At 52.9% G+C, this 23771-nt stretch overlaps 1 protein-coding gene across 2 annotated transcripts in view; it reads right to left on the bottom strand.

Moving 5' to 3' along the window:
• Positions 1–569: 569 nt before the first annotated feature.
• The window catches only part of SDK2 (sidekick cell adhesion molecule 2), a 313701-nt gene continuing 290499 nt past the window's right edge, over positions 570–23771 (bottom strand). For both annotated transcript variants that reach the window (XM_005584829.5, XM_005584828.5), the window contains 5 exons: positions 19829–19993; positions 18029–18169; positions 17627–17765; positions 16018–16144; positions 570–5131 (listed from right to left, as the gene is read on the bottom strand). In XM_005584829.5, coding sequence (XP_005584886.3) covers positions 4778–5131; positions 16018–16144; positions 17627–17765; positions 18029–18169; positions 19829–19993 — 926 coding nt within the window. In that variant the 3' untranslated portion in view covers positions 570–4777. The remainder of the gene's footprint in view (positions 5132–16017; positions 16145–17626; positions 17766–18028; positions 18170–19828; positions 19994–23771) is intronic.

The raw sequence follows: 23771 nt of genomic DNA on the forward strand, positions 1-23771 counted from the left end.
TCTCATGGCATTAAGATCACTGGGATGTGGGGTGCTAGCTCCATAAATTAAAATAAAAATGGACAAGGAACTTGCCTTAAAATATCAGAGAGGCAGCGTCATGTCTTGAGACCCAGAAGGCTTTAGTACAAATCCTGGCTCCACTGCTCCCCAAGGGCAAGCCACTTAAAGTCTCCCTGTCCCAGGTTTCCTCCTCGGGACTGTCACAAGGATTCCATGAGTTAATAAACGTAAAGTGATTAGAACTGTGCCTGGCACAGAGTGAATGCCATAGACATGTTAGCTATGCTATTATGAGTATTATTATTCATTATCATTTGCATATTGCATCAAGTAGATTCTTATTCTAAAAGTTTAAAATAAAAAAAATAGTGCATTTCACTGGAAGGCACAGATGTCCACTCACCTATGAATTAAGAGAGTAGATAAGTCAGACCCTTGACTCTTCTCTGCAAAAGCACAGCATGGCTAAAAATGGCTGTCTGGGGAATGAATTGCTGGGTATGATACTGGGACAGGTGTCCCCGTTCACGTAACAGGAAGGAAAAGAATGTTGCTTCAAAACTCCAAAAAAAAAAGTTTATTTATAAAATACTGACAGTTTGACAGGACACGGGACTTCTCGTGGTATATATTTCAAATCAATCTTTCTTACCTTTCATTTAAAAAATAAACTTGCTAACACGCTATATGACATAGAGATATATATTTTTTTCTTACAGACAGACACCTGCCATAATGAATACTCTCCCCATAATTTTTTGTTATATCTTTTAAATCAAAAAATAAAGATTTGTGTTGATTTTTGTTTCTGGAGTCTAGATGGATGGAGAACGATAACACGTTTAAATGCTTTTGGTTATTCTGATGGAAACAAAGAGAAGGGGGGGTGGTCCCAAGGGGGCACCTGTGCTCAGGTGGTGGTCAGGATTGCCATGTGCGCATGCCCGTGGGTGTCCCTGGAAAGGGCCATACAGAGGCACTGGGGAGCGGGTGGTGGCTGCTCAGATGGTCTCCCCTCTACCTTCCTGCCCACCAGCCCCTCACCCAGGGTAGGCACCTTCAGATGTGCACTCTGGGAAGCTGAGGGAAGCCCCTGCCCAGTCAGAGTGGCACTGTGGTGAGGCTCTGGCACCTTTAGAAGCACTGCCCAGGGAGGTGTGGGCAGCAACAGAAGGCCTCGAGGCAGCGTGCAGCAGGTGGGGCAGTCCCCGCTGTGTCCTTATTTCCTCTGAATCACGGCAGTGTCAGGTTTGGGGGTGGGAGTTTTGGGGGCTGGGTGGCGAGGGGTGGACAGAAGGAGAGGCAGCCTGGGTTTGCAAGCTCTCTGGAGCCCTAGGAGGATGGTGGTTCTGGAGCCCAGAGCATCTTTTTGGTTTGTCTTGGCAGTGTGGGTGTGGGGCTGACGTCAACTCTGGAGGCGCAGCCAGGAAGGGGAAAGCCCTGGTGTGCCCTGCGTGGGCTCCTGGGTGCAACACTGGGATATTGCTTAGGGCACAGGGAGGCAATGCCAAAGGTGCCAGGTGTGTCCTGGTGTGAACCTGCTTTGGGTGGAGTCCCACAACAGGCAGGGGCCCTGGCATCACTGGCTTAGAAAATCACAGGCCAGGAAGGGTCCCCATTACCATGGGCAGGGCCCACCACCCCTTTCTAACGTGGCCAGGTGTCTGGAGGAGGGTTGGGAGCCTCAGCTGTCCCAGTAGATATGTAAGCAAGGGCAAAGAGATGTGTCCTTAAAAAATCTAGAGTTCCACAGCTGCAGACCTGGGCTTCCAGCTGTGGCTGGGGCTGCAGAGACAATATTCCGGATCGGGGGGTGTTGACTGAGTGTGGGACTTTCACTGCGGGGCCAGCCTGATCTCATGGGCTTGTCTAAATTTGCATGGTGTCCTCGCCCTCTCAGACAATAGATCCCAGTCACGCCCCAAGTGCAAGCAACCCAGGCCACCTGTGCCTCACAGGGGAGAGATGGCTCCAGCCATCAGAGGGAGCTGCAGGAGTCTCTTTGCTAACACACATACAGATGTGTGTTCTGTGCATATTTGTGTGTGCATGTGCGTGAGCACAGGCGTGCATGGGCACCATCCCGCGTATACACGTAGGTGTTAGCACGGGTGCGAATGAGCGTGTGGGGAAGGAGGGGGGTGGAATATCTTAGTGCACTAGGTGATTCATTAAAGGCAAAGGAAAATTGGCCTCATGTGTGATATATACACAGACACAATGTTTTTACTCACCCCTGCTTCCTCCCAAATAATCCCTCACTGGGCTGGGCTAAAATAATTCCCTAATGCAAACTGGGAACTTCCTTAAATGGTTAAATGCTCAGCAGAGAGGGAAAAGGATGAAGTTATTTAAAAAAAAAAAAAGATGAGAGGAAAGAAAAGAAAAGCCGCGCAGCAGGATCACAGGCCAGCAGCTGCAGATGTGCTGTCATGGAGACGCCAGATGCTGCAGAGGGTGGGGGCGGAGGAGGCAGGGGTGGGGCAGGGTGTCCGGCTGACTCCACTGCAGCCCCCAGATGAGTCCAAGGAGGCCCCGAGAGCACCTTACTTCCTGGAGGGGCAAAGCCTCAGCCCTTGGTTCTCCTTCGGGGAAGACTGTGCTTCCCTTCCAAGGCCTCCTCACTGGAGAAATCACTGTTTGGACACTGGAGCTGGGCTGGCCTGTCTGCTGAGCCATCTTCCAGCACCGCCCTGTTCACATTTCCCAGGGGTCAAGTGCTTCCGGAAAAACTCACGGCTGGGTGTGCCGGTTCTTTGAGCCCCAGACCCTGACTTCCCTTCCCAGTCACCATTAGCACAGTGACTGACTAGGGGCTGGTGGGGAGGGGTCCAGGCTCTCTCTTACCTTGGTTTGTTTCCCAAATCTCCTACTCGGGCTTCCTCGAACTCTGCTCACCCACCCCAATAGGGCATCATCTCCTCTTGGGCAGGGCCAGCAGCGCCTGTGCACAGCACACACACAGAGCCCTGCTCCACGAAGGGGCCCACGCTGAATCGGACAGGCCCCTGCGGGCCATCTGCCACCCATCTCAGCGGTAGGGCAGGTGTTGGGCTGGCCTTACAGGGCTGGCTGAGCTCACAGAGGGCCTTGGACAACCTATGGAGTTAGATAGAAAGGCCTCTCCCTAAATCCTGGCATCCGTAAGATCCGTAAGTACCAGGTGGAGAGGAAGATCCTGGCCACAAGATGTGGCTTTTTTCAGAACACTCCTTGGAGCAGATTGTGTGTGTGTGTGTGTGTGTAAAGGCTTTCCTTCCCGTCAGCTATTCTTGTCACTTGGTCCCATCTGACCTGCCCCTGCTGGGCGTGCAATTCCAATGCTGGGTCCACTTTGGACTGAGCTTCCTGACCTGCCCCTTCCCCTCCCAGCCCTGGCCAGGCGGAGCCCAGCCTGGAAGCTGTTACTGGAGGTTAGGGTGCTTTTGCCTCTTTGTCTGTAAACTGGGTGCTAGGCAGACTGAGCAAATTCTGGGTGTTCCAGCCTCTGGACCAGGGACTTGGGCCACCCCTCTTGGCTCCTGTGCCTCTGTGCTTAGGAGGCTGCCGGGTGACAGCGAGAGGGACACAGATCTGAAAGTGAATGTGCCGTCTGGCTAGGAGGACCCAAATGAGTTTGTTCTGGAGAGGATCCCTAGACCCTGTTCCTTGCAAGTGCATGGGAGATGTGTGTGTGTGTGTGTGTGTGTGTGTGTGTGTGTGTGTGTGTGTGTGTGTGGTGAGGATCTATCCAGTGGAGAGTGACGTGTCTGCCCAGAGGGAGATCCCTCACCTGTGCCCCACTCCCCAGCCTAGGGAAGCTGACTAGTCCTTTAAAGATGGGACAGGTGGAACCTGGATTGGAAGAAAGAGAACAGTCACAGCGTCATTCTTATCTTGCCCACAATGCATTAAACCTAATTATCCCACAGTGCCCAGGCCAGTTGCCTTATTTACACTTCTGCTCCCCAGACTTCACCTTTCCTTGTCCGTGTGCAGGAAAGTCAATTCCAGCACAGGGAGGCAGGGTCAGTTGTGGGGGATTTCTCCTCTACCCTTGGACTCTCTTCCTTGGATTCAAAATTTTAAAAAATATGCAGGAACAAGGAAGGCGCTAAGCAAATTCTCACCCTTTAGGTTTTTTTTTTCCTCTTCCTTTTTCTAAATAAACCAAATGCTTGGTGGAGAAGTTGAGCAGGGGAGGTGGGCAGTAGAGGTTGCCAAGACAGGACAGGGGGTCTGGACAAGGCTGTCCGATGCCTGCCAGCCACGGTGATGGTGCATGGAGGGAGAGGGGAAGGAGGAGCAGGGAGACACGGCAGGCGTGGCCTCTGGGATGCCCATCCTTTTTGCAGAGAGCAGTGGCAGTGGGTCCGGGGGTCCCGCAGGGACTGGAAGGGGGCAGCTGGGTGGACATCCAGAAGCTTCTTCCTCAGCCACGCCTGCCTGGCGGCCTCCAGTCCTCAGCCTTCGCTCCCCTCTCTCTCCAGAGGCCCACCCCACTCTGTGTCCACAGCAGTGACACAACCACTTCCTCAGCTCCACGTAATTCCCAAGGGAGCAGTGAACCCCACCATCTCAAAGCCGAAGAGCTGCTGGCCACACACATCCTCTCACGGTTTTCTCCCTCCCTCTGAACGCCGGCTTTGCTGGCCCTGGAATCTCTGGAAAAATAAACTCAGGAGGTGAAAAGTTGACTTGGTTTCTTGGTGTTTTGTGTTCTGGCAGGCGGTGAGAGGAGGGCGAAGGAGGAGTTTGGTGCCTTTTCTCTTTCTTGCTTTTTCCTCTTCCGATGTCAAACAAATGATGAAAATCCTGCTATGGGAGCCCGGGAGCCAGGGGCCAGGCTGCTGGGGGGACGGTAGAGGGTGCTCTGCTGACTTGGGGGATTAGGGGGGTTCTGGGGCGTTGGAGTCCGACTGGCCTTGGGCCGAAAGAGGCTGCCCTGCTGGGTGCTGGTGCTGTTGGTGACGGCGGCGTGGTCCGGCTCACCCGAGTCGCTCTCAGTGTAGCTGTAGGCCTGTGCCCTTGAGATGCCCTTTTGCTGCCGCCGCCACGAGTTGTAGTATGTGGGGTCACTGATGTAGTGGTTGACAAAGGAGTGGGCCTTCTGGTGGTTTGAGTCGACCTCATACTCGCTGTCACTTCCCTGGGAGGACAGAGAATCAGGGCGTGTCAGTGGCCCTGTAGGGATAGGCTATTGTGGTCGGGGCCAGAAGGCACAGGGCATTCTGGTTCAACACTCTGCTCTGCCTTTTTCTTTTCTTTCTTTCTTTTTTTTTTTTTAAATTCTGAGACAGAGTTTTACTCTTGTTGCCGAGGCTGGAGTACAATGGCCCAATCTTGGCTCACTGCAACCTCCACCTCTTGGGTTCAAGTGATTCTCCTGCCTCAGCCTCCTGAATAGGTGGGATTACAGGCGCCTGCCACCATGCCCAGCTAATTTTTTGTATTTTTAGTAAAGATGGGGTTTCTCCATGTTGGCCAGGCTAGTCTCAAACTCCTGACCTCAGGTGATCCACCTGCCTTGGCCTCCCAAAGTGCTGAGAGTACAGGTGTGAGCCACCGCGCCTGGCCTGCTCTGCCTTTTTCAAGACTTGGACTCTGGGCTTCCCAGCTCCCTCGCTGCCAAGGGGGTCTGGTGCCCGTTTGTGCCCGCCTGCTGCTTCCTTCAGAGCACATCCCAGACCGGAAGGGTCTACTATGGGGTTGGCTTAGAGCTGGGAGATACCTGATAGAATCAGAAGACCTGAGTTTTTATTTTCTTTCTTTCTTTTTTTTTTTGGAGACAGAATCTCACTCTGTCACCCAGGCTGGAGTGCAGTGGCATGATCTCGGCTCACTCCAACCTCCAACTCGCAGGTTCAAGCAATTCTCCTGCCTCAGCCTCCTGAGTAGCTGGGATGACAGACATGTGCCACCATGCCTGGCTAATTTTTTGTGTATTTAGGGGTTTCACCACATTGGCCAGGCTGGTCTTGAACTCCTGACCTCAAGTGATCCACCTGCCTTACTCTCCCAAAGTACTGGGATTACAGGCATCAGCCACTACGCCTGGCAAGTTTTATTTTCTTTCCTTTTTATTTTTACTTTTATTTTTATTTATTTATTTATTTACTTTTTGGGACAGGGTCTCACTCTGTTGCCCAGGCTGGAGTGCAGTGATGCGATCCTAACTCACTGTAGCCTCAACCTCCTGAGCTCAAGCCATCCTCCCACATCAGCCTTCTGAGTAGCCAGGACTATAGGTGCATGACCATGCCCTACTAACTTAAAAAAATTTTCTCTTGTGATGAGATCTCCTTATGTTGCCCAGGCTGGTCTAGAACTCCTGGGCTTAAGTGATCCTCCTGCCTTGGTCTCCCAAAGTGCTGGGATTACAGGCATGAGTCACTTTACTTCACCTTTGTTTTGTTTTGTTTTCTTTTCTTTTTTCTTTTTTGATAGGCAGTTTCGCTCTTGTTGCCCAGGCTGGAGTGCAGTGGCGCAATCTGGGCTCACTGCAACCTCTACCTCCCGGGTTCAAGTGATTCTCCTGCCTCAGCCTTTGGAGTAGTTGAAATTACAGGCACCTGCCACCATGCCCGGCTCATTTTTTCTATTTTTAGTAGAGATGGGGTTTCACCATGTTGGCCAGGCTGGTCTTGAACTCCTGACCTCAGGTGATCCACCCGCCTTGGCCTCTCAAAGTGCTGGGATTACAGGCGTGGGCCACCGTGCCCAGCCTAGCTTTGTTTTCAATTGAAGTGAGGTTCACATAACCGAAAGTGAACCATTCTAAAGTCTATGACTCAGTGCATTAGGACCTTCACAATGTTGTGCAACCACCACTTCTATCCAGCCCCGAATCATTTCCATCACCCCAAAGTAAAACCCTGTACCCAGGAAGCAGTCACTCCCCATCTCTGCCCCCACCGGGCACTCCCTATATCCATGCCCCTGGCAACTACTAATCTGTTTTCTGTCTCCAGGGATTAACTTATTTGGGACTTTCATAGAAATGGGATCATATAATATGTGGCCTTTTGTGTCTGGCTTCTCTGACACAGAGCCATGTTTTTGAGGTTCAACCACAACCTACTAAGTTATCATCTTGGTCCAGCTTCTGATTTACTTTGTGACTGGGTACAAAGCCAGAGCCAGATTAAGACCTTTAGAGGCTCCGGGCAGTAAAAAAATGCCTGTGCCTGTCCACGTGTGATCCAACATAAAAACAACACTTGGTTACAAACTAAGCATGAGAAAAATCTAAACAAAAGTTCAGAATTTTCATGTAATTAAAACCTTAACGTTGTTATTATTATTATTATTATTTTATTTTATTTTTTTTTTGAGACGGAGTCTCGCTGTGTCTCCCAGGCTGGAGTGCAGTGGCGTGATCTCGGCTCACTGCAAGCTCCGCCTCCCGGGTTCACGCCATTCTCCCGCCTCAGCCTCCCAAGTAGCTGAGACTACAGGCGCCCGCCACCACGCCCGGCTAGTTTTTTGTATTTTTAGTAGAGACGGGGTTTCACCATGTTAGCCAGGATAGTCTCGATCTCCTGACCTCGTGATCCACCCGCCTCGGCCTCCCAAAGTGCTGGGATTACAGGCTTGAGCCACTGCGCCCGGCCTATTTTTGAGATGGAGTTTTGCTTTTGTTGTCCGGGCTTGAGTGCAGTGGCATGATCTTGGCTCACCTCAACCTCTGCCTCCGGGGTTCAAGTGATTCTCCTGCTTCAGCCTCCTGAGTAGCTAGGATTACAGGCACACGCCACCACACCTGGCTAATTTTTGTATTTTTAGTAGAGATGGGGTTTCGCCATGTTGGTTAGGCGGGCCTCGAACTCCCAACCTCAGGTGATCTGCCCATCTCGACTTCCCAAAGTTCTGGGATTACAGGCGCAAGCTACCGTGGCTGGCCTGTTTTGTTTGTTTGTTTTTTTAGAGACAGGGGTCTCTCTTTGTTGCCTAGGCTGGTCTCAAACTTGTGGGCCCAAGCTATGTTCCTGCCTCGGCCTCCCAAAGTGTTGGGATTACGGGCATAATTACACTACACCCAACCTGAAGTTTTTTGTTTTTTGTTTTATTTATTTATTTATTTATTTATTTTTTTATTTTTTTATATTTATTTTTTTATTTTATTATTTTATTTTTTTAATTTTTAATTTTTTATTTTTTTTGAGACAGAGTCTTGCTCTGTCGCCCAGGCTGGGGTGCAGTGGCCGGATCTCAGCTCACTGCAAGCTCCGCCTCCCGGGTTTAGACCATTCTCCTGCCTCAGCCTCCCGAGTAGCTGGGACTACAGGCGCCCGCCACCTCGCCCGGCTAGTTTTTTGTATTTTTTAGTAGAGACGGGGTTTCACCGTGTTAGCCAGGATGGTCTCAATCTCCTGACCTCGTGATCCGCCCGTCTCGGCCTCCCAAAGTGCTGGGATTACAGGCTTGAGCCACCGCGCCCGGCCTTTGTTTTTTTTAAAGATAAAAATATTAAATTATTCCTGACTTTTTTTTCTGACACTTTGATGGCCTAGGCACGGGCTTCATCTATCTATTGGGGACATCAGCCCCAAACAAGAATCCATCTCGGTTGGAAAGTGAAATCTGAATTGTGGAGCTAAAAACATTGTGCACCCGTTCCCCTACCCTGAGCTCCCAGCCATGTTCTGAGAGCTAATAAGACAACAGATGGGTCCACCCTCAGAACTCTCTGGAAGAGAAGCTCTGATTTCAGTGTACAGCACACGCTCAGTGCACTGCAGCTCAGAGGACCCTACCCAGGCCTCCTCAGTCCTCCCCAGTGAATGCCCCTGCCTGGGGGAAGTTAGTGAATCACAGCAACCCAAGTAGAACATAAAACCCAGGTAGCCCAATCCAAACAAGTTTGGGATGGGGAGCTGTGTCCTGCTTTACAGGTAAAGAAGATGGAGTGGGGACTTTTGTCCCAAGGGTCTGGGCTTTGGGAAATGAGATGCACGGCTTGTTCTCAGGAACTCAGAGTCCTTCATAACATGGGGATACATCTCGAGGGACGTAGCTACAACGAACAGAACTATAACGACCCCTGCCACTGGATCAGGCACTCTGCCAGACAGTCCGAAATGCTGACGTGTGTAACTGGATTTAATTTTCACACCTCTGTGCTGTAGCTCCTATGGCTACCTGAGCACCGATGCTGCCTGGGTACTGAGGGGCACATAAAGTACAGGAAGGGTGAGGGTTTTGCTGGGGAAGTGATCCGGCCGGGCTTGAACTCCAATCTGCCTGATTTTCTAAAGCCCACGCACCTCTTAACTCCTACACTCCTGCCTGGAGACCACAGGATGGGAACAAGAGCTTCCCTACAACCCCCCACCCCGACTCCCAGCAGGAATTAAATACTCCCTAGTCCATCTGCTAATTTATGTTCTCTGGCCCCTCCCCTCCCTCTCCTCACCCCTCTACAACCCCAGCCACTCTCCTTACCACCGCCCCCAGCAGACACTCCCCCGCCAGGACCTCAATCCTCTTGGCAGGCACAGACGGCTGCCCAAGACAATGGAAAGTCCCTGGGCTCGGTCTGCCCCATGACGCAATGCAGCAGAATACAAGCCCCTTTCTGTGCCTACCGCCCAGCTGCTGGCCCAGGAGAACAAAGAGGGGGTATAGGCAGGGCAGGAGACTCCATATGCCCAGCAGGGGCACCTAACGCTAGGCCGAGTGAGGCTGGCCTGGAGCAGCGCGGATCTGTGAGGCAGGAGGCTGGGGGTCTGTCCTGCCCAGGAGCAGTGAGGGTCTGTGAGTGTGGGGGACCAGACAGGGATGTCCCCCAGTTTTCCCTACAGGTTCGGTCTCTCCACCCACTAACTGACTTGAACAGTTGTTAGCATCATCTGCAGGGGTTCTAGAATTTTGGCTAGCCCCAGGCCGCAGCCTTGCAGAGGAGGGAACCCCAGGATGACTGTGGGACCAGTGGAAAAGAATCTCTGCGGAGAGCAGCTTGTGGCACGGGGAAGTTCTGGCCCTTACCAGCAGGCTGTCTCAGCCTCAGTGTCCTTGTCTGTAAAATGGGTAGAGTTCCATAGTTCACAGGGTGAAATGAGCTAACCCAGGAGAGAACGCTGTAAAAGGTATTATCAATGGGGACAGTGAGGGTGGGCCTGGGTGGGAAAAGGAAGAGATGGAGTGAGAAGCCTCAAAGCCCCCCTGGCAGGGATTAGAAGGGGCCAGGAAGCCGGGGAGGCTAACTCAGTGCTCAGGCAGCTGGAATGGGAGAAGAAGGATAGCTGCCCGCTCCCCACTAACCCCCAGCTCCAAGAGAGGGGCATGTCTGGACTGGAAGTAAGGTGGGGAGTGGGGTTCTCTGGCCCTCCTAGGGGCCCAGATCCCAAAGCCCACTCATCTAGACCATCCCCGTCCTACCAGCTACTATCTGCCGAATGCTTACTGCTCCCAGGCACTCTATGGGCAGCATCTCGGGGATGGAAGGCACCAGAAGGAAGAGCAGGGAGCCAAACAGAGCTCGCGCTGCGGGAGGGGCCAGGCAGGCCAGAGTCTGGTCTTCCCCTTCCTCCGCTCCGCCCTCCAAAGCCCAAGCAGGAGGGCTTTGCATCAGCGACTGCTGCTCCCGCCTCCATCTCCCTGAACATCTGTTTCTTTTCGGGGTGGGGGTAGGGCGAGAAGAGAAGAAAGCGAGGGGGAAACCAGGGGCTCCTATTGCGGCTTTCAATTCTCACGGGCCTCGGTAATTGAATGCAGCTTCCCAGGGACTGGCCCAGCACAAAGGGGGCCTTTCAGGGGCCGTCCTGCCAGGCCACCAGGCAATCAAGTGACTGCTTCGTCTTCTTGGTCTCTTAATAGCTCCTCAAAGCCACTCAATCAGCAATTACTGGGGTCTGGGGATGGGGAGCACAGACTCCAGGCCTGGTGATGGGAGTGGGGAGGGGGGACCAGAAGGAGGCAGGACCCCGGAGAAAAGAGGAAGCAAAGCAAAGCCCCTTTGATTTTTTGTTCATCTCCAGCCCAAAGGATCTGGCACCAGACTCAGCCTTAGGGAAGGTGTTGAGACCTTGGGGTCAGGCAGGGGACCCTTATCTTGTTGAATCTCATGGAGTCTGGGAGGAATGTGTTGCCCTAGATGACAGAGAAGTCACCCTGTGAAACTCCATGGGAGACTGGAAGCAGGAGCCCCTCTCTCATCCATGGTCCCAAGGGCTCTGCACTGATTCTAGCCTGAAGCCGGCAGCGCACCTGTGCAGGGTATTCCGCCTGTCCCCTGGATGCCTCTACCTGGGGGGCCAGCCGGGGTCTCTCTGCAGGGGCTGCAGCCTCTGGATTAGAGGTGGGGTAGGGGTGATGTGTCTCCGTGTGTCTCTGAAGAACCTCAGAATTGTGTCCCTGGAGGCACAATTTTGTCGAGGCTCTGGGCTCCCTGTGCTAAGATAGCTGGAAATCTCCCAAGAATGTCCTTTGAAAAATGTCAGCTCAGAAGCAATGTCATATGTGCTACCTGTGCCCTTATAGATAAAGTGACAGCAACGTGTGCCCCTCCCCCTGCAACCAGCTGTCAGAGATGTCTGTGGTTCAGGAGGCTCAAGGGAGGTCACTGGGGTGGGGCTGGAGGCAGTGAAGACCTCCTTCCTTCAATCTCCTCTCCGTGCTGGGCAGCTGCACGAGGCCAGGCTGCGGTAGGCATGACCCTCCAAGCAAGCTGGCTCTAGATTTGAATCCCAGTTGCTTGTACTTCTGAGCTCTGTGACCAAGGGCATACCACTTGACTTCTCTGAGCCTCAGTTTCCCCAGCTGTTAAATGGGGATGGTTTCACTCGTATGGCAGGACAGCTAGATGTTAAATGAGAATATACAAAGCACAGGGCTTGGCACACAGCAGGCGCCCAGAACGTCTCTCCCCGGCCTGGCTCTGCCCTGCAGCGTGTTTCTTGTTTGGCATAAGCTTGGGCTGCCAGGATCTGGGGTGCAGTCAGGCTACGGAGAACCAACGAGGTCTCAGCTGAGCCTATTTGTAGTCAGGCTAAGGAGAACCAATGAGGTCTCAGCTGAGCCTATTTGTAGTCAGGCTAAGGAGAACCAATGAGGTCTCAGCTGAGCCTATTTGTAGTCAGGCTAAGGAGAACCAATGAGGTCTCAGCTGAGCCTATTGGACTCATGGCCCAATCTGATGGAAAAGTGGCAAACACAGGTAAAAGGTCAGAGCCATTGAGTAGAAGGGTGATAGCAGAACACGATCCGGCTCCAGCCAGCTGCAAACCTGCACGCTTCCCTTCTATGCATGACCCAGTCCTGTTCACGCGTTGAGGCCCAGCTCAAATAAATGCCACCTCCTTCAGGCAGCCCTCTCTGAGCCTCCGGGGGAAGTGGTCTCCTTCTGGTGCTTTATCTGCCTCTGCACCGCAGGAAAGAAACAGTAAGACTTGGCCGGGTGCGGTGGGGCTCACGCCTGTAATCCCAGCACTTTGGGAGGCCGAGGTGGGCGGATCACCTGAGGTCAGGAGTTCGAGACCAGCCTGGCCAACATGGTGAAACCCCGTCTCTACTAAAAATACAAAAATTAGCTGGGCATGGTGGTAGGCGCCTGTAATCCCAGCGATTCAGGGGGCTGAGGCAGGAGAATCGCTTGAACCCGGGAGGCAGAGGTTGCAGTGAGCTGAGATTACGCCATTGCACTCCAGCCTGGGGGACAAAAGCGAGACGTTGTCTCCAAAAAAAAAAAAAAAGAGAGAAAGACTTTTGTTCACCACTTTCTTCCTCAAGTTACTGTGGTTCCATAATGTTTGAATGAGAAATGAAACCGTGGTTATTTATACACATATGGTCTTCCCTAATAAATCATAACATATTATAACACAACATTCATTAGAGTCTGTCTTGCCTACTACTGTAGCCATCATTCCTATATAGCGTCTGATTCTGTTTTGTGGAGTACAGAATAAATAGCTGTTGAGTAAATGCATCAAGGAATGAATGAATGAGCTTCACAGAGAGCAAACCCAGCACTTACTCCTCCCAGGTGCCACACAGAGTCTCACCTGTGCTGGTATGCAGGGCAGATGTCATAGGGAGAATGGGGGGCGGGATGGATTTTGGGCTTGTTGTCAGGGGGTGGGGGCCTTCCCAACTCTCTCTTTTTCATCATCTTTACTTGAAAATGGCCTTAATGCCACCAGTGCCTCCCAGAGGACTCTGAAGCTTAAGTGGTGTCATTCACGAACAAACCTTAGAATCCTTCCTGGCTTCTACTAAACACTTCATAAATGTTTGCTATTATAATTCGGTGCCTAATAAATGGTACAGAAAATATGATTCATGGCTGGGTGTGGTGGCTGACACCTGTGATCCCAGCATTTTGTGAGGCCGAGGTGGGTGGATCACTTGAGGTCAGGAGTTCTAGACCAACCTGACCAACATGGTGAAACCCCCATCTCTACTAAAAATACAAAATGAGCTGGGCACGGTGATACACACGTGTAATCCCAGCTACTTGGGAGGCTGAGGCAGGAGAACTGCTTGAACCCAGAAGGTGGAGGTTGAGGTGAGTTGAGATTGCGCCATCGCACTCCAGCCTAGGCAGCGAGGGCGAAACTTGGTCTCAAAAAAAGAAAAAGAAAAAGAAAAAAAAAAAAAAAAGATTCACTCTGTGTATCTTCTTTTTAAAGTGTGCTTAATTTCATTGCAATGCACTTGAAGGGGCTGTCCATGATATTGCAAAAACTGAAGATCAAGATTAGACAGTGTGTGCCATTGGCTTGGAATTTCTTTTTCATTGCGATTTACTTGTGTGCTAAGTATATACATTTTTTTTTTTTTCTACCAGACTTGGGCTCTTCTTTTGAAAATGCAGTTGCCATCCAGCCATGCTGCGGTGTTAAAGTTCCATCAAACAGGTCAGGGGCCTTTAAATCTCCAGTCTTTGCATGCATCCTGCCCTCTGCCTGGTGCCCCCTTCTCCTGCACTCCGGGCCCTCTACGGGAGAGCCAGCCCCTCTCTCCTCTAGCCCATCACCCACAGCTGAATTATAGCCTTTCTCACATCGCATCATGTGTGTTTGTTTATAAGTCAAACTGACGCTTTGTTTATTACCATATCACAGGAAAACGACTGGGCAGATTTCCGCCAATTTTGGAGAGTGAGTTTTGGGTGGTCTGACTCAGAATGTAAACCAGGCAGCATATGCAAAACCCACTCGACAAAGACCTGGGGGAAGGGGTGCCCTTGAAAAGAGAGGCAGTCATTTTTCCTGGCGGCTGAAACGGAGGGGCCCTGGCCTGTGCAGCTGCTGATCCTCTGGGATGTACCTTTGCACAAACTGTCACAGGCAGGAGAACGACCAGTGGCATCCCCATCAGCCCCCACTTGAAGGTCGCAATGGTGGGGGCTCCGCATTGCAGACGCTGATGGGTAGCCTAGTTGCTTCTCACCTGGCTGAGTGGCAGCAGCACTGACTTCTTTAGAAGCCTCATAAGGACCACAGTGGGGCCGGGCGCACTGGTTCACGCCTGTAATCCCAGCACTTTGGGATAGTGGGGCTGGGCCCACTGGTTCACGCCTGTAATCCCAGCACTTTGGGAGGCCGAGGCTGGGGAACACTTGAGGTCAAGCATTCGAGACCAGCCTGGCCAACATGGTGAAACCCCATCTCTACTAAAATACAAAAATTAGTCAGGGGTGGTGGCGCATGCCTGTAATCCCAGCTACTCGGGAGGCTGAGGCAGGAGAATTGCTTGAACCCTAGGTAGAGGTCTCAGTGAGCGGAGATTGCACCACTTGCACTCCAGAGCAAGACCCTGTCTTAACAACAAAAAAATCTTATAACTTGGATCACATGGGTTTTGTGCCCCACAATAAGTCCCTGGGTAAGCCATGCTAAGTTGGGGTCTCTGTCCCTGCCAACTTTGAGCTAGGGAGTTAGGTCCAGCCTTCTCGGCTCTGCCAAGTCCATCAGTAACCCTGGAGCTGAACAAAACAGCAGTGAGTGACAGGCCCTGAGCCCACGGGGCCTACCACGTGATCCCAGGCTTCCTGGCACCTCCTGCAAAGCCAGCAGCCCAGCTCCCTGCTGGCACCTCTTCCTTCACTTCCTCTCCCAGGCCTGGGCAGAAAGGTCCAGGGCGTGGGACGCAGTGGCCTTTCGTGGCCTTTCGTGGCCCTTTCCTCAGTAACCACTAGGCTTGGCTGAGGCAGAGAGGGTGGGGGTGGGAAGCTGTCAGGCTGCATGGTTGGAATACACACAGCCCCTCCCCCACAAGCCTGGGACACGGTGTCCCTGCGTGACCCACCTAATGTCTGCCCTCTGAAGCTCGGTGTCTTCCAGAGGCACTGACCCCCCTCTTGATATAAAAGCTGACATTTACAGAATGGTTGCCGTGTGCCTGGCTCTATGCTGAGTTTGTCTGTGTCTAATCTCAGCAGATCCTCCCCATGGCCTCAGGACAGAGCCTATTATCACCCCTGCCTGTTCCACAGATGGGGAAACTGAGGCTTAGAAAGGTTACTTGGCATATCCAGGACATCCCAGGTCACGGGCAGCAAAGCCAGGATTCACACTCAGGTCCAAAGCTCCAAAGCTTAACATCCCCCTGGTCTACACTGCATCTCATCCTCGGGGCTCCAGGACACCCAGCCCTCTGTTTCTGAAGCTTGCTTTGATCCATGAGTAGTGAAGCTGAGCATTTTTCCAGGTCTCTGGCCTGGAATGCAGGGCTGTGTGTCAACCTTCTCCCCAGAGTCTCCCTTTCCACACCTTCAGCATGCTCCCTTGCAGGCCAGACCTAATGAGCAACTGAGCCTGTGGGGCGACCCCTGAAAGTAGAGAGGGCCATGATCTTCGGGGGACCCCCTATGATCAAGGTTCCCGGGACCCCATTAGCACTGGCTGCAAACTTTGAGCAGAACTTGGGAGGGGACAAATGGCCCATATATGACTTCAGGGTGATTTCTTGGGCCCTTTAGTCTTTACTGCCCCATGAAGGAAAGGAAGAAAGCCCATCTACTTTCACCGCCCCACTCTGGGAGGCGCTGCTCCCTCCCCTCCGCAGGACACCTGGCCCTCCTGCCCTCACCTGAGAGTCGGAGATTTCTGAGGGCTTCTCGGTCAGGCTGCTGCTCTCTGCAGGGATGAGGTCATTGTACTTGGTGACATCCTCATCCGAGTAGTGCAGGCTGCCCGGGCTGGGCCTGGGGGGAGACCTAGAGAGAGTGGGGAGTGGGGCTGAGAGGTGCACTCACTCAGAGCAGCCTCCCCTGGCCTAGGGAGACCACAGCAGGGCCTGGGGGGCATGGATCCCCGCCACCCTGTGCTCCTCCTCCTTCCTGGGTCTGCCTTCCAGGGGCCTGGGCCTGGGAGATAGGAACCTGGAGGAGGGCAAAGAGGGAAAAATGGGGTGCCAGGCTAATGCTGTCACGGCAACATGCAGGGTGAATGTAGGGGGGATGTCACCGTGGCTGGGTTCAGGACCCCACATCCTGGGGTTGCTTTGGTGCAAATGGGGTTTTTGTGTACACCCAGTGGCTTTGGGGGCACACAGTGGCCTGGATGTGTGTGCACTGTGGGTAGGAGAGGCTGGGAAGGGCAGGCGAAGGTGAGGCCATGTGTGAAATGCCCCCTTGTTACATGTGGCAGGGCCCCGGAGCCAGCCTGGCTGGGCCTGCTGTGGGGGCCTCAAACAGCTCTTTCTTTGGAAGGCTGGATTTGGCAGAGGATAAGAGCTCGGCTTTGGGAGCCCCTCCCTCCATCCTCTAGATGAACACACACGTAGCTTCGTCCCTCTAAGACAGAGACAGAGGGAAGCTTTGTGAGCTCCTGAGTGAGGCTGGACTCCTCCTGACTGCCGCCTCCAGTGAGCTGGGAATGCCAATAGGGCTGAGGCCGGAGACAGGAGCCCTCTGGCCCAGTCTTTCTTGAGCTCAGGGGAACAGAAAACCACCACACATCAGGGGAGGGTCAGGTGGGCCCTAGCAGCTGCTCGTGCCCTTGCAAATGGGCAGCCCAGTGGCCATAAGAAGTAGGGACTAGGAGGGGCTGGGGTTAGAAAGAAGTCGGGAGAAAACAGCAGCTGTACTCACGCCACCAGCCTGGTCCTGTCCTCATGGGCTGCTTTCAGATGCTGCCCTTTGAGGCTGATGGGGATAGGAGGTTGTCCTTTAATAGGTAGAAATAAGGACCGGGGGAGAGGGTTTCCCAGATGGGGAGGAAGACGGTAGGACACAGCGATAATGGGGGTGCTCAGGCATCCTTCGCTAAGGTGTGTTTGCTCGGTCTGCATTGGCTGGGCCTGTCTTGCCTTTGGGGCAAGCGACGATCTCCAGGGCCGTTTCCCTGGCAGTTGGCTCCGAACAGCAGTAGGTTGGTTTGCAACATTTTGCCAGTTATTTGCATTCTGCTGTCACTGTCAGGAACTCTTAGTAGCTACCTCCTTGTAAATTTCTCCCCAGTGCGCCCTCACCCCCAGGTTGTGACTGGGCATGGTAGGGACTGGGACAGGCCCCTTGTTGTCCTGCTGGGGCCTCACCGGTCTTTCTGCTGACCATTCCCAGCCCTGGGGCTTGAATGGTGTTTCCCAGGACAAGGTATGGCCAGGTAAGCACTGCCTGCTCTATGGCCCTCCCCAGCATTCTCCCGACCTGGGCACTGCTAGGCCTGGCCCCCCACCCCCGCAGAGGGCCCAGTACCTGGTGTACAGGCCGTTCTTTCGGCAGAAAGAATTCTTGACGGAGAGCCGCCTGTTGTTGAGTTCCAGGGCAGGGAAGCTGCTTTCATCTAAGCTCATCATCTCGCTGTGGCCTAGGGCTCCAGACTTGGCACTGTTCCCTGAAGTCGGGGAGATTGACACCCTTTGGACTGTGGCCTCCCCTCTCCCATACCACTTCCCACCTGGCTGGGTTATCCCCCCTTTCTCTTGGTAGAGTTGAGACCAACATAAGAGGCTGAGATTGTGTGTAGAAACCCCAGGCTTCCCCACCCACCAGAGCAGAGGTGCTGCCAGGAGAGGGACCTGATCACCCCTGTCCTGGCCAAAAGGGAGATACGTAAAAGTCAAGTCCAGCCAGCACGGCTGGTGCCAGCTTACTCACCCGAGTCTGTCTTCTTGGCGTACTTCTTGCTCTGGCCCCGGATGATGAGCACGAAGACCAGAAGCAGAATGAAGATGAGGCCGACCAGGGCGATGACCACCAAGAACCACCACTCCTCGTAGAAGGGGTTGGCTTTCTGGGCTGGAGCATGGATGGAGTCAGGTATATAGGGTGCTCAGCCCCCTCCTCCCTCCAAATCTCCTGCTCCGGTTGGGACCCTACCAAATGCTCACAATCTATGGGAAGGTAGGGTCTGTGCCCTCTGAATGAGGGAGAACCTCTGTAAGGATAGTTTCACCTCAAGTACCCACTCTGATCAGTTGGTAAAGTGCTCCCTGGAGGGGTGATGTCAGATGAGTTCTGAGGTGGCTACCTGGCTCAACAGGAAAGAGTGCTAAGATTGATTAGTGATGTCTGCCAGGGACATAGGAGGGGAGAGTGGCAGTGGGTTGGCTACTTTTCCTTTTTTTTTCGAGACAGAGTTTCACTCTTGTTTCCCACGCTGCAGTGCAATGGCATGATCTTAGCTCACTGCAACCTCCACCTCCTGGGTTCAAGCAATTTTCCTACCTCAGCCTCCCGAGTAACTGATTACAGGCGCCTGCCACCACATCCGGCTAATTTTTGTATTTTTAGTAGAGACGGGGTTTCACCATGTTGGCCAGGCTGGTCTCGAACTCCTGACCTCAGGTGATCCACCTGCCTCGGCCTCCCACAGTGCTGGGATTACAAACATGAGCCACCATTCCCGGCCCCTTTTCTTTTTTTGTTTTGTGCTTGTCTAGGGGCTATCTTGATAAGCAGACCTCAATCTCATGGGGAAAGGTGCTTCTCTGGCCTGCAGGAGGCTGAAAGAGCTTTTCCTGAGGTTCAGTTTGGAGTGAAATTTTTGCAGGTGACAGAAGGCAGCGGGAACCGGGAGGATGGACACAGGGGTTCTTTAGTAAAAGGTGAAAGATTTACACGATCCAGAGCATGGTGAGAGGGTCTTTAAGATATCTCTTCCAGGAAGCGCTCCCTTCTTTCAAAACCCCTAGACTGTGCTTTCTGCACCCAGCCAGGACTACTCATGCTGTGTGGACAAGGGGTGGGCTCTCTGTTTCAGCCTTGAGGCACTTCTGTCCCAGGATCTGGTTTTACCAATGCGGGTAAAAGATTTCGTTCTCTCAGTGTGGGCAATGTGTGGCACGGGGAGGAGGCTGGGTTCCTTTGAGTTGTGCTTCTGCTTGCGGGAAGGGGCTTTTGTATTCAGAGTGCTTAGCAATAACATTTTGGGTCATGGGTTTAGAGAGCAGAGCCCTTTGTGCGCTCTAAGACATGCCAGACAGGAAGAATGAGGGGAGGAAAACGGGAGGGGTGGTGACCCTGCTGCACCCGGGTACTGCCCAGTCAGGCCTAAGGCCCGCCTGTGTCACTACTGCTCTGCAGCTGCTGACCCTGCCACGCTGGGGCTGGAGGTTTCCATGGAAAGACAGTTATGGCCTGGAGCCCCTGAACGTCCTGGGTGATAAGCGCATGGAAGTTTGCATCTTGGGCCCTCTGCTCTGCCCCTACCCGGGGCTTCTGGGGTCCTTAAAAGGGAGCCCCAAGATCAAGGCCCCTAGCGTCCTCTGGCCTTGAGGGCTGACCCAGGCCTGGGCACCAGGACTTGCCTCTTCACAGCCCCAAGGGGACAATGCGTTTTGGTTCCCGCCACATGCTCCTGGTGCCCTGATGCGTCTCCTCCTTCCCCCCTGCCCCGCGTCAGCCTGCAGGCTCTGCTGTGGGGCTCCCCTACTCCCTCAGCCCCCAGGCTGGTACCTGGCACAGACTGGGAGGGGCTGCTGGGGGTGCCGAAGCCGTAGTCGTTGACCGCGATGACCCGGAAGTCATAGCTCACGCCCGGTTTCAGGATGTCCATGCTGAACGTGTAGGAGCTCACCTCCTTGGGGATGTCTTTGATGAGGATGTCCCATAGTCCCTCGTCTGCAGGAGCACAGAGAGGGAGGCCCTGGGAGATGAGGGGGAACCCCAAATCCCGCTCCCAGCCCCGTCCTATGTTCCCTGAGGGCTGGGCCTGTTGGTTCCATCTTGTTCTACACGGAATCGCAGGCCTTGGTCCTCCCTTGAAGTTTCTGAAAAAGACACCTTTTGGACGAAGCGCGGTGGCTCACGCCTGTAATTCCAGCACTTTGAGAGGCCAAGGCGGGTGGATCACCTGAGGTTAGCAGTTCGAGACCAGCCTGGCCAACATGGCGAAACCTTGTCTCTACTAAAAATACAAAAATTAGCTTGGTGTGGTGGCACAGGCCTGTAATCCCAGCTACTGGGGAGGCTGAGGCAGGGGAATCGCTTGAACCTGGGAGATGGAAGTTGCAGTGAGCTGAGATCACACCACCACATTCCAGCCTGGGCAACAGAACAAGACTCAGTCTCAAAAAAAAAAAAAAAAAAAAAAAAAAAAGACACCTTTTGGAGCATCTCTTTTATTCTTTTTATTAAAATATCTGTACATTAAAAGATATGTACTGTGCAGAAAGTACTGTCACAACCAATGACAGTACCACCGTCCAGAGAAACAGGCTCAACAAGTTAGCACTTGTGCAGGCAGAACACTACAGATTCTGTCTTCCACATCATTAAAAACGGTTGGAAACATGATTTTAAGTGACTGCCTAAGATATTACCATATGGGAATACCCTCTTCTTTACTTAACTAGGCCCTGTTTTTCTAACCCCCTTTCCTAATTCAAAACATACACAGTGGTGGTGGCAGGAGACAAAAGTAAGAGTGTTTTTTTTTTTTCTTTTTTTTTTTTTTTGAGACAGAGTTTCGCTCTTGTCGCCCAGGCTGGAGTGCAATGGCATGATCTCGGCTGATCGTAACCTCTGCCTTCCGAGTTCAAGGGATTCTCCAGCCTCAGCCTCCCGAGTCCCCCATGCCTGGCTAATTTTGTATTTTTAGTAGAGACGGGGTTTCTCAATGTTGGTCAGGCTGGTCTCGAACTCTCGACCTCAGGTGACCCATCCGCTTCGGCCTCCCAAAGTGCTGGGATTAAAGGTGTGAGCCGGCCGGGCGCGGTGGCTCAAGCCTGTAATCCCAGCACTTTGGGAGGCCGAGATGGGTGGATCACGAGGTCAGGAGATCGAGACCATCCTGGCTAACATGGTGAAACCCCATCTCTACTAAAAAATACAAAAAACTAGCCGGGCGAGGTGGCGGGCGCCTGTAGTCCCAGCTACTCGGGAGGCTGAGGCAGGAGAATGGCGTGAACCCGGGAGGCGGAGCTTCTGCAACCTCCACCTCCCAGGTTCAAGCTATTTTCCTACCTCAGCCTCCCGGGTAGCTGGGATTACGGGCTTACTCCACCACATCCAGCTAAATTTTGTATTTTTTAGTAGAGACGGGGTTTCATCATGTTGGCCAGGCTGGTCTTGAACTTCTGACTTCAGAAGGCCAAGGCCCGCCTTGGCCTCCCAAAGTGTTAGGATTACAGGTGTGAGCTACCACACCCAGTCTTTTTCGTTTCTTTTAAATAACAGCTGCAGGAAAGATTTGGTTTTAAAAAAATTATTTTGAGACAGGGTCTCACTCTGTTGCTGAGGCTGGAGTGCAGTGGTGTGCTCTCGGCTCACTGCAGCCCCAACCTCCCGGGCTCAAGCGATCCTCCCACCTCAGCCTCTCAAAGTGCTGGGATTACAGGTGTGAGCCACCAGGCTCAGCCAACAGGAAATATTTGGGTTTCCCGAGTGGGTTTAATCAAGTTGCCTGGATCTGGCGAGCTCCTCTTCAGTCACCTTCTTTCTTAGGAGCAGAGCAGAGAAGAGAAAGAGGGACTGCGGGCGCCCCAGGGGTCCCCTGTCTGTTCACCCCGTGTTGGCCTCAGCCACCTCTGTCCTTTGCACCTGAGCTTCCTTCAGATCCCCTTCTGCTCTTTATCCGTGGCTCTCTGGGCCTTGCCCTCGTGGGATAGCATTCACCTTCACGCTGTTTAATCGGAGCGGTGTGGGTGCTGCCTGGGTCAGGGAAGAGGCAAGCCTGTGCCATAGCCCTGGGGCATCCATCATGTTGGTGGGGAGGGCAGGAGGGGCCCTGGCTGCACGCTCTGGGTGGGGCCGATGGGGTCAGCCTGGCCCCGAGAGAGGTGCATCTTCCTGCTGGTGGCAGTGCGGGGCTGATTTGGAAACCAAAGTATCCAAGTCACCTTGGGCCTGGTCAGACTGCTCTTCATGGTAGAAGGACATCAGTGAGGCCCAGCTCGCAGGTCCTCTCTGTCTGGCCTGCTCCAGGCAGGTCGTCCAGTGGCCAATCTCGCCGTTCTGCTTCCGCACCCTCTGGTGGAAGCTGCTCTCCCGCCAGAGGTGTGCCCAGCTCGGGGCCGCCCTTCCCTAGAGATGATGATTTTATTTGTTTTCCTCACCATACTTTCTCACAGACCCAGTCGTGTAAGTTGAGCACTGCAGCAGAGGCGCCTCCACGCTCTGGCGTCCTGTCTGAATTTTGGACCCAGTGGTGGGACCTGATGAGGGGGCTGCCTCGCCACTTCCAGTGTGGATCCTTCCAATTTGGGGAAGGCCATGGGGACCCAGGCTGCATCAGAGGTGTCCTTACAGAAGGCTCCAGGGTTCCAAACCTCAGCCTCATTGTTGGTCTTATTTGTTTTTGAGCCTCTGCCTGCTACGACTCCATCTTTTTTTTTTTTTTTTTTTGAGACGGAGTCTCGCTCTGTCGCCCAAGCTGGAGTGCAATGGCACAATCTTGGCTCACTGCAAGCTCTGCCTTCCATTCAAGAGATTCTTCTACCTCAGCCTCTTGAGTAGCTGGGATTATAGGCACCTGCCACCACGCCTGGATAACTTATTTATTTATTTATTTGGAGATGGAGTCTCGCTCTGTCACTCAGGCTGGAGTGCTGTGGCATGATCTCGGCTCACTGCAACCTCCGACTTCCGGGTTCAAGCGATTCTCCTGCCTCAGCCTCCCGAGTAGCTCAGATTACAAGCACGCGCCACCACACCCAGCTAATTTTTTTAAATTTTTTTATTTTTAGTAGAGATAGGGTTTCGCCATGTTGGCCAGAATGGTCTTGATCTCCTGACCTTGTGATCTTCCTGCCTTGGCCTCCCAAAGTGCTGGGATTACAGGTGTGAGCCACCATGCCTGGCCCATCTTTTCGTTTAATATGTTTCTTTCTCTCTTTCCCCTTTGCTGGCTGTGAAATCCCTCAAGAGCAAGGATCATGACTAATTCATCTTAAGTCTTCCTTAGCCCAGCACCCAGCACAGACACCTTCTCACCATTTGTTGAATAAATAAATGGAAACTTTCTTCCCTGGCCTTTTCATAGCATGAGGTGCCCAGTTTCAGAACTTCATGCCTTGAAATTTTAGTACTAGGGTGCAAATCCATTTTCCTCACATGCCTCTGAATTCTCTCACTCATCTTTGAATGATGTCATAACGATGATGACGGTGACAACAGCTGACACTTACGCCTCTGTCAAGCATCCTGGGTCTACATGCTTTCCTTTTCAAATCCATAGCAATGGCAAGAGGGAGGAACTGCTGTCCCCATTTTACAGATGAGGACACCAAGGCCTGGAGGAAGCTTCACTCATCTTCCCAAAGCCCCACGCTGTCAGCAGCAGAGCTGGCGTTACTGCCTGGGGCCACCTCATTTCTGGCACCGAACTTCCCCTGCTCAATGCAGTCAGGAGTTGGACCTGTGTTTGCTGGATGGGCTGGGATCATTGAAGCCTCTGCTC

This window comes from Macaca fascicularis, chromosome 16 (genome assembly GCF_037993035.2).
Source record: "Macaca fascicularis isolate 582-1 chromosome 16, T2T-MFA8v1.1".
Taxonomy (NCBI): domain Eukaryota; kingdom Metazoa; phylum Chordata; class Mammalia; order Primates; family Cercopithecidae; genus Macaca; species Macaca fascicularis.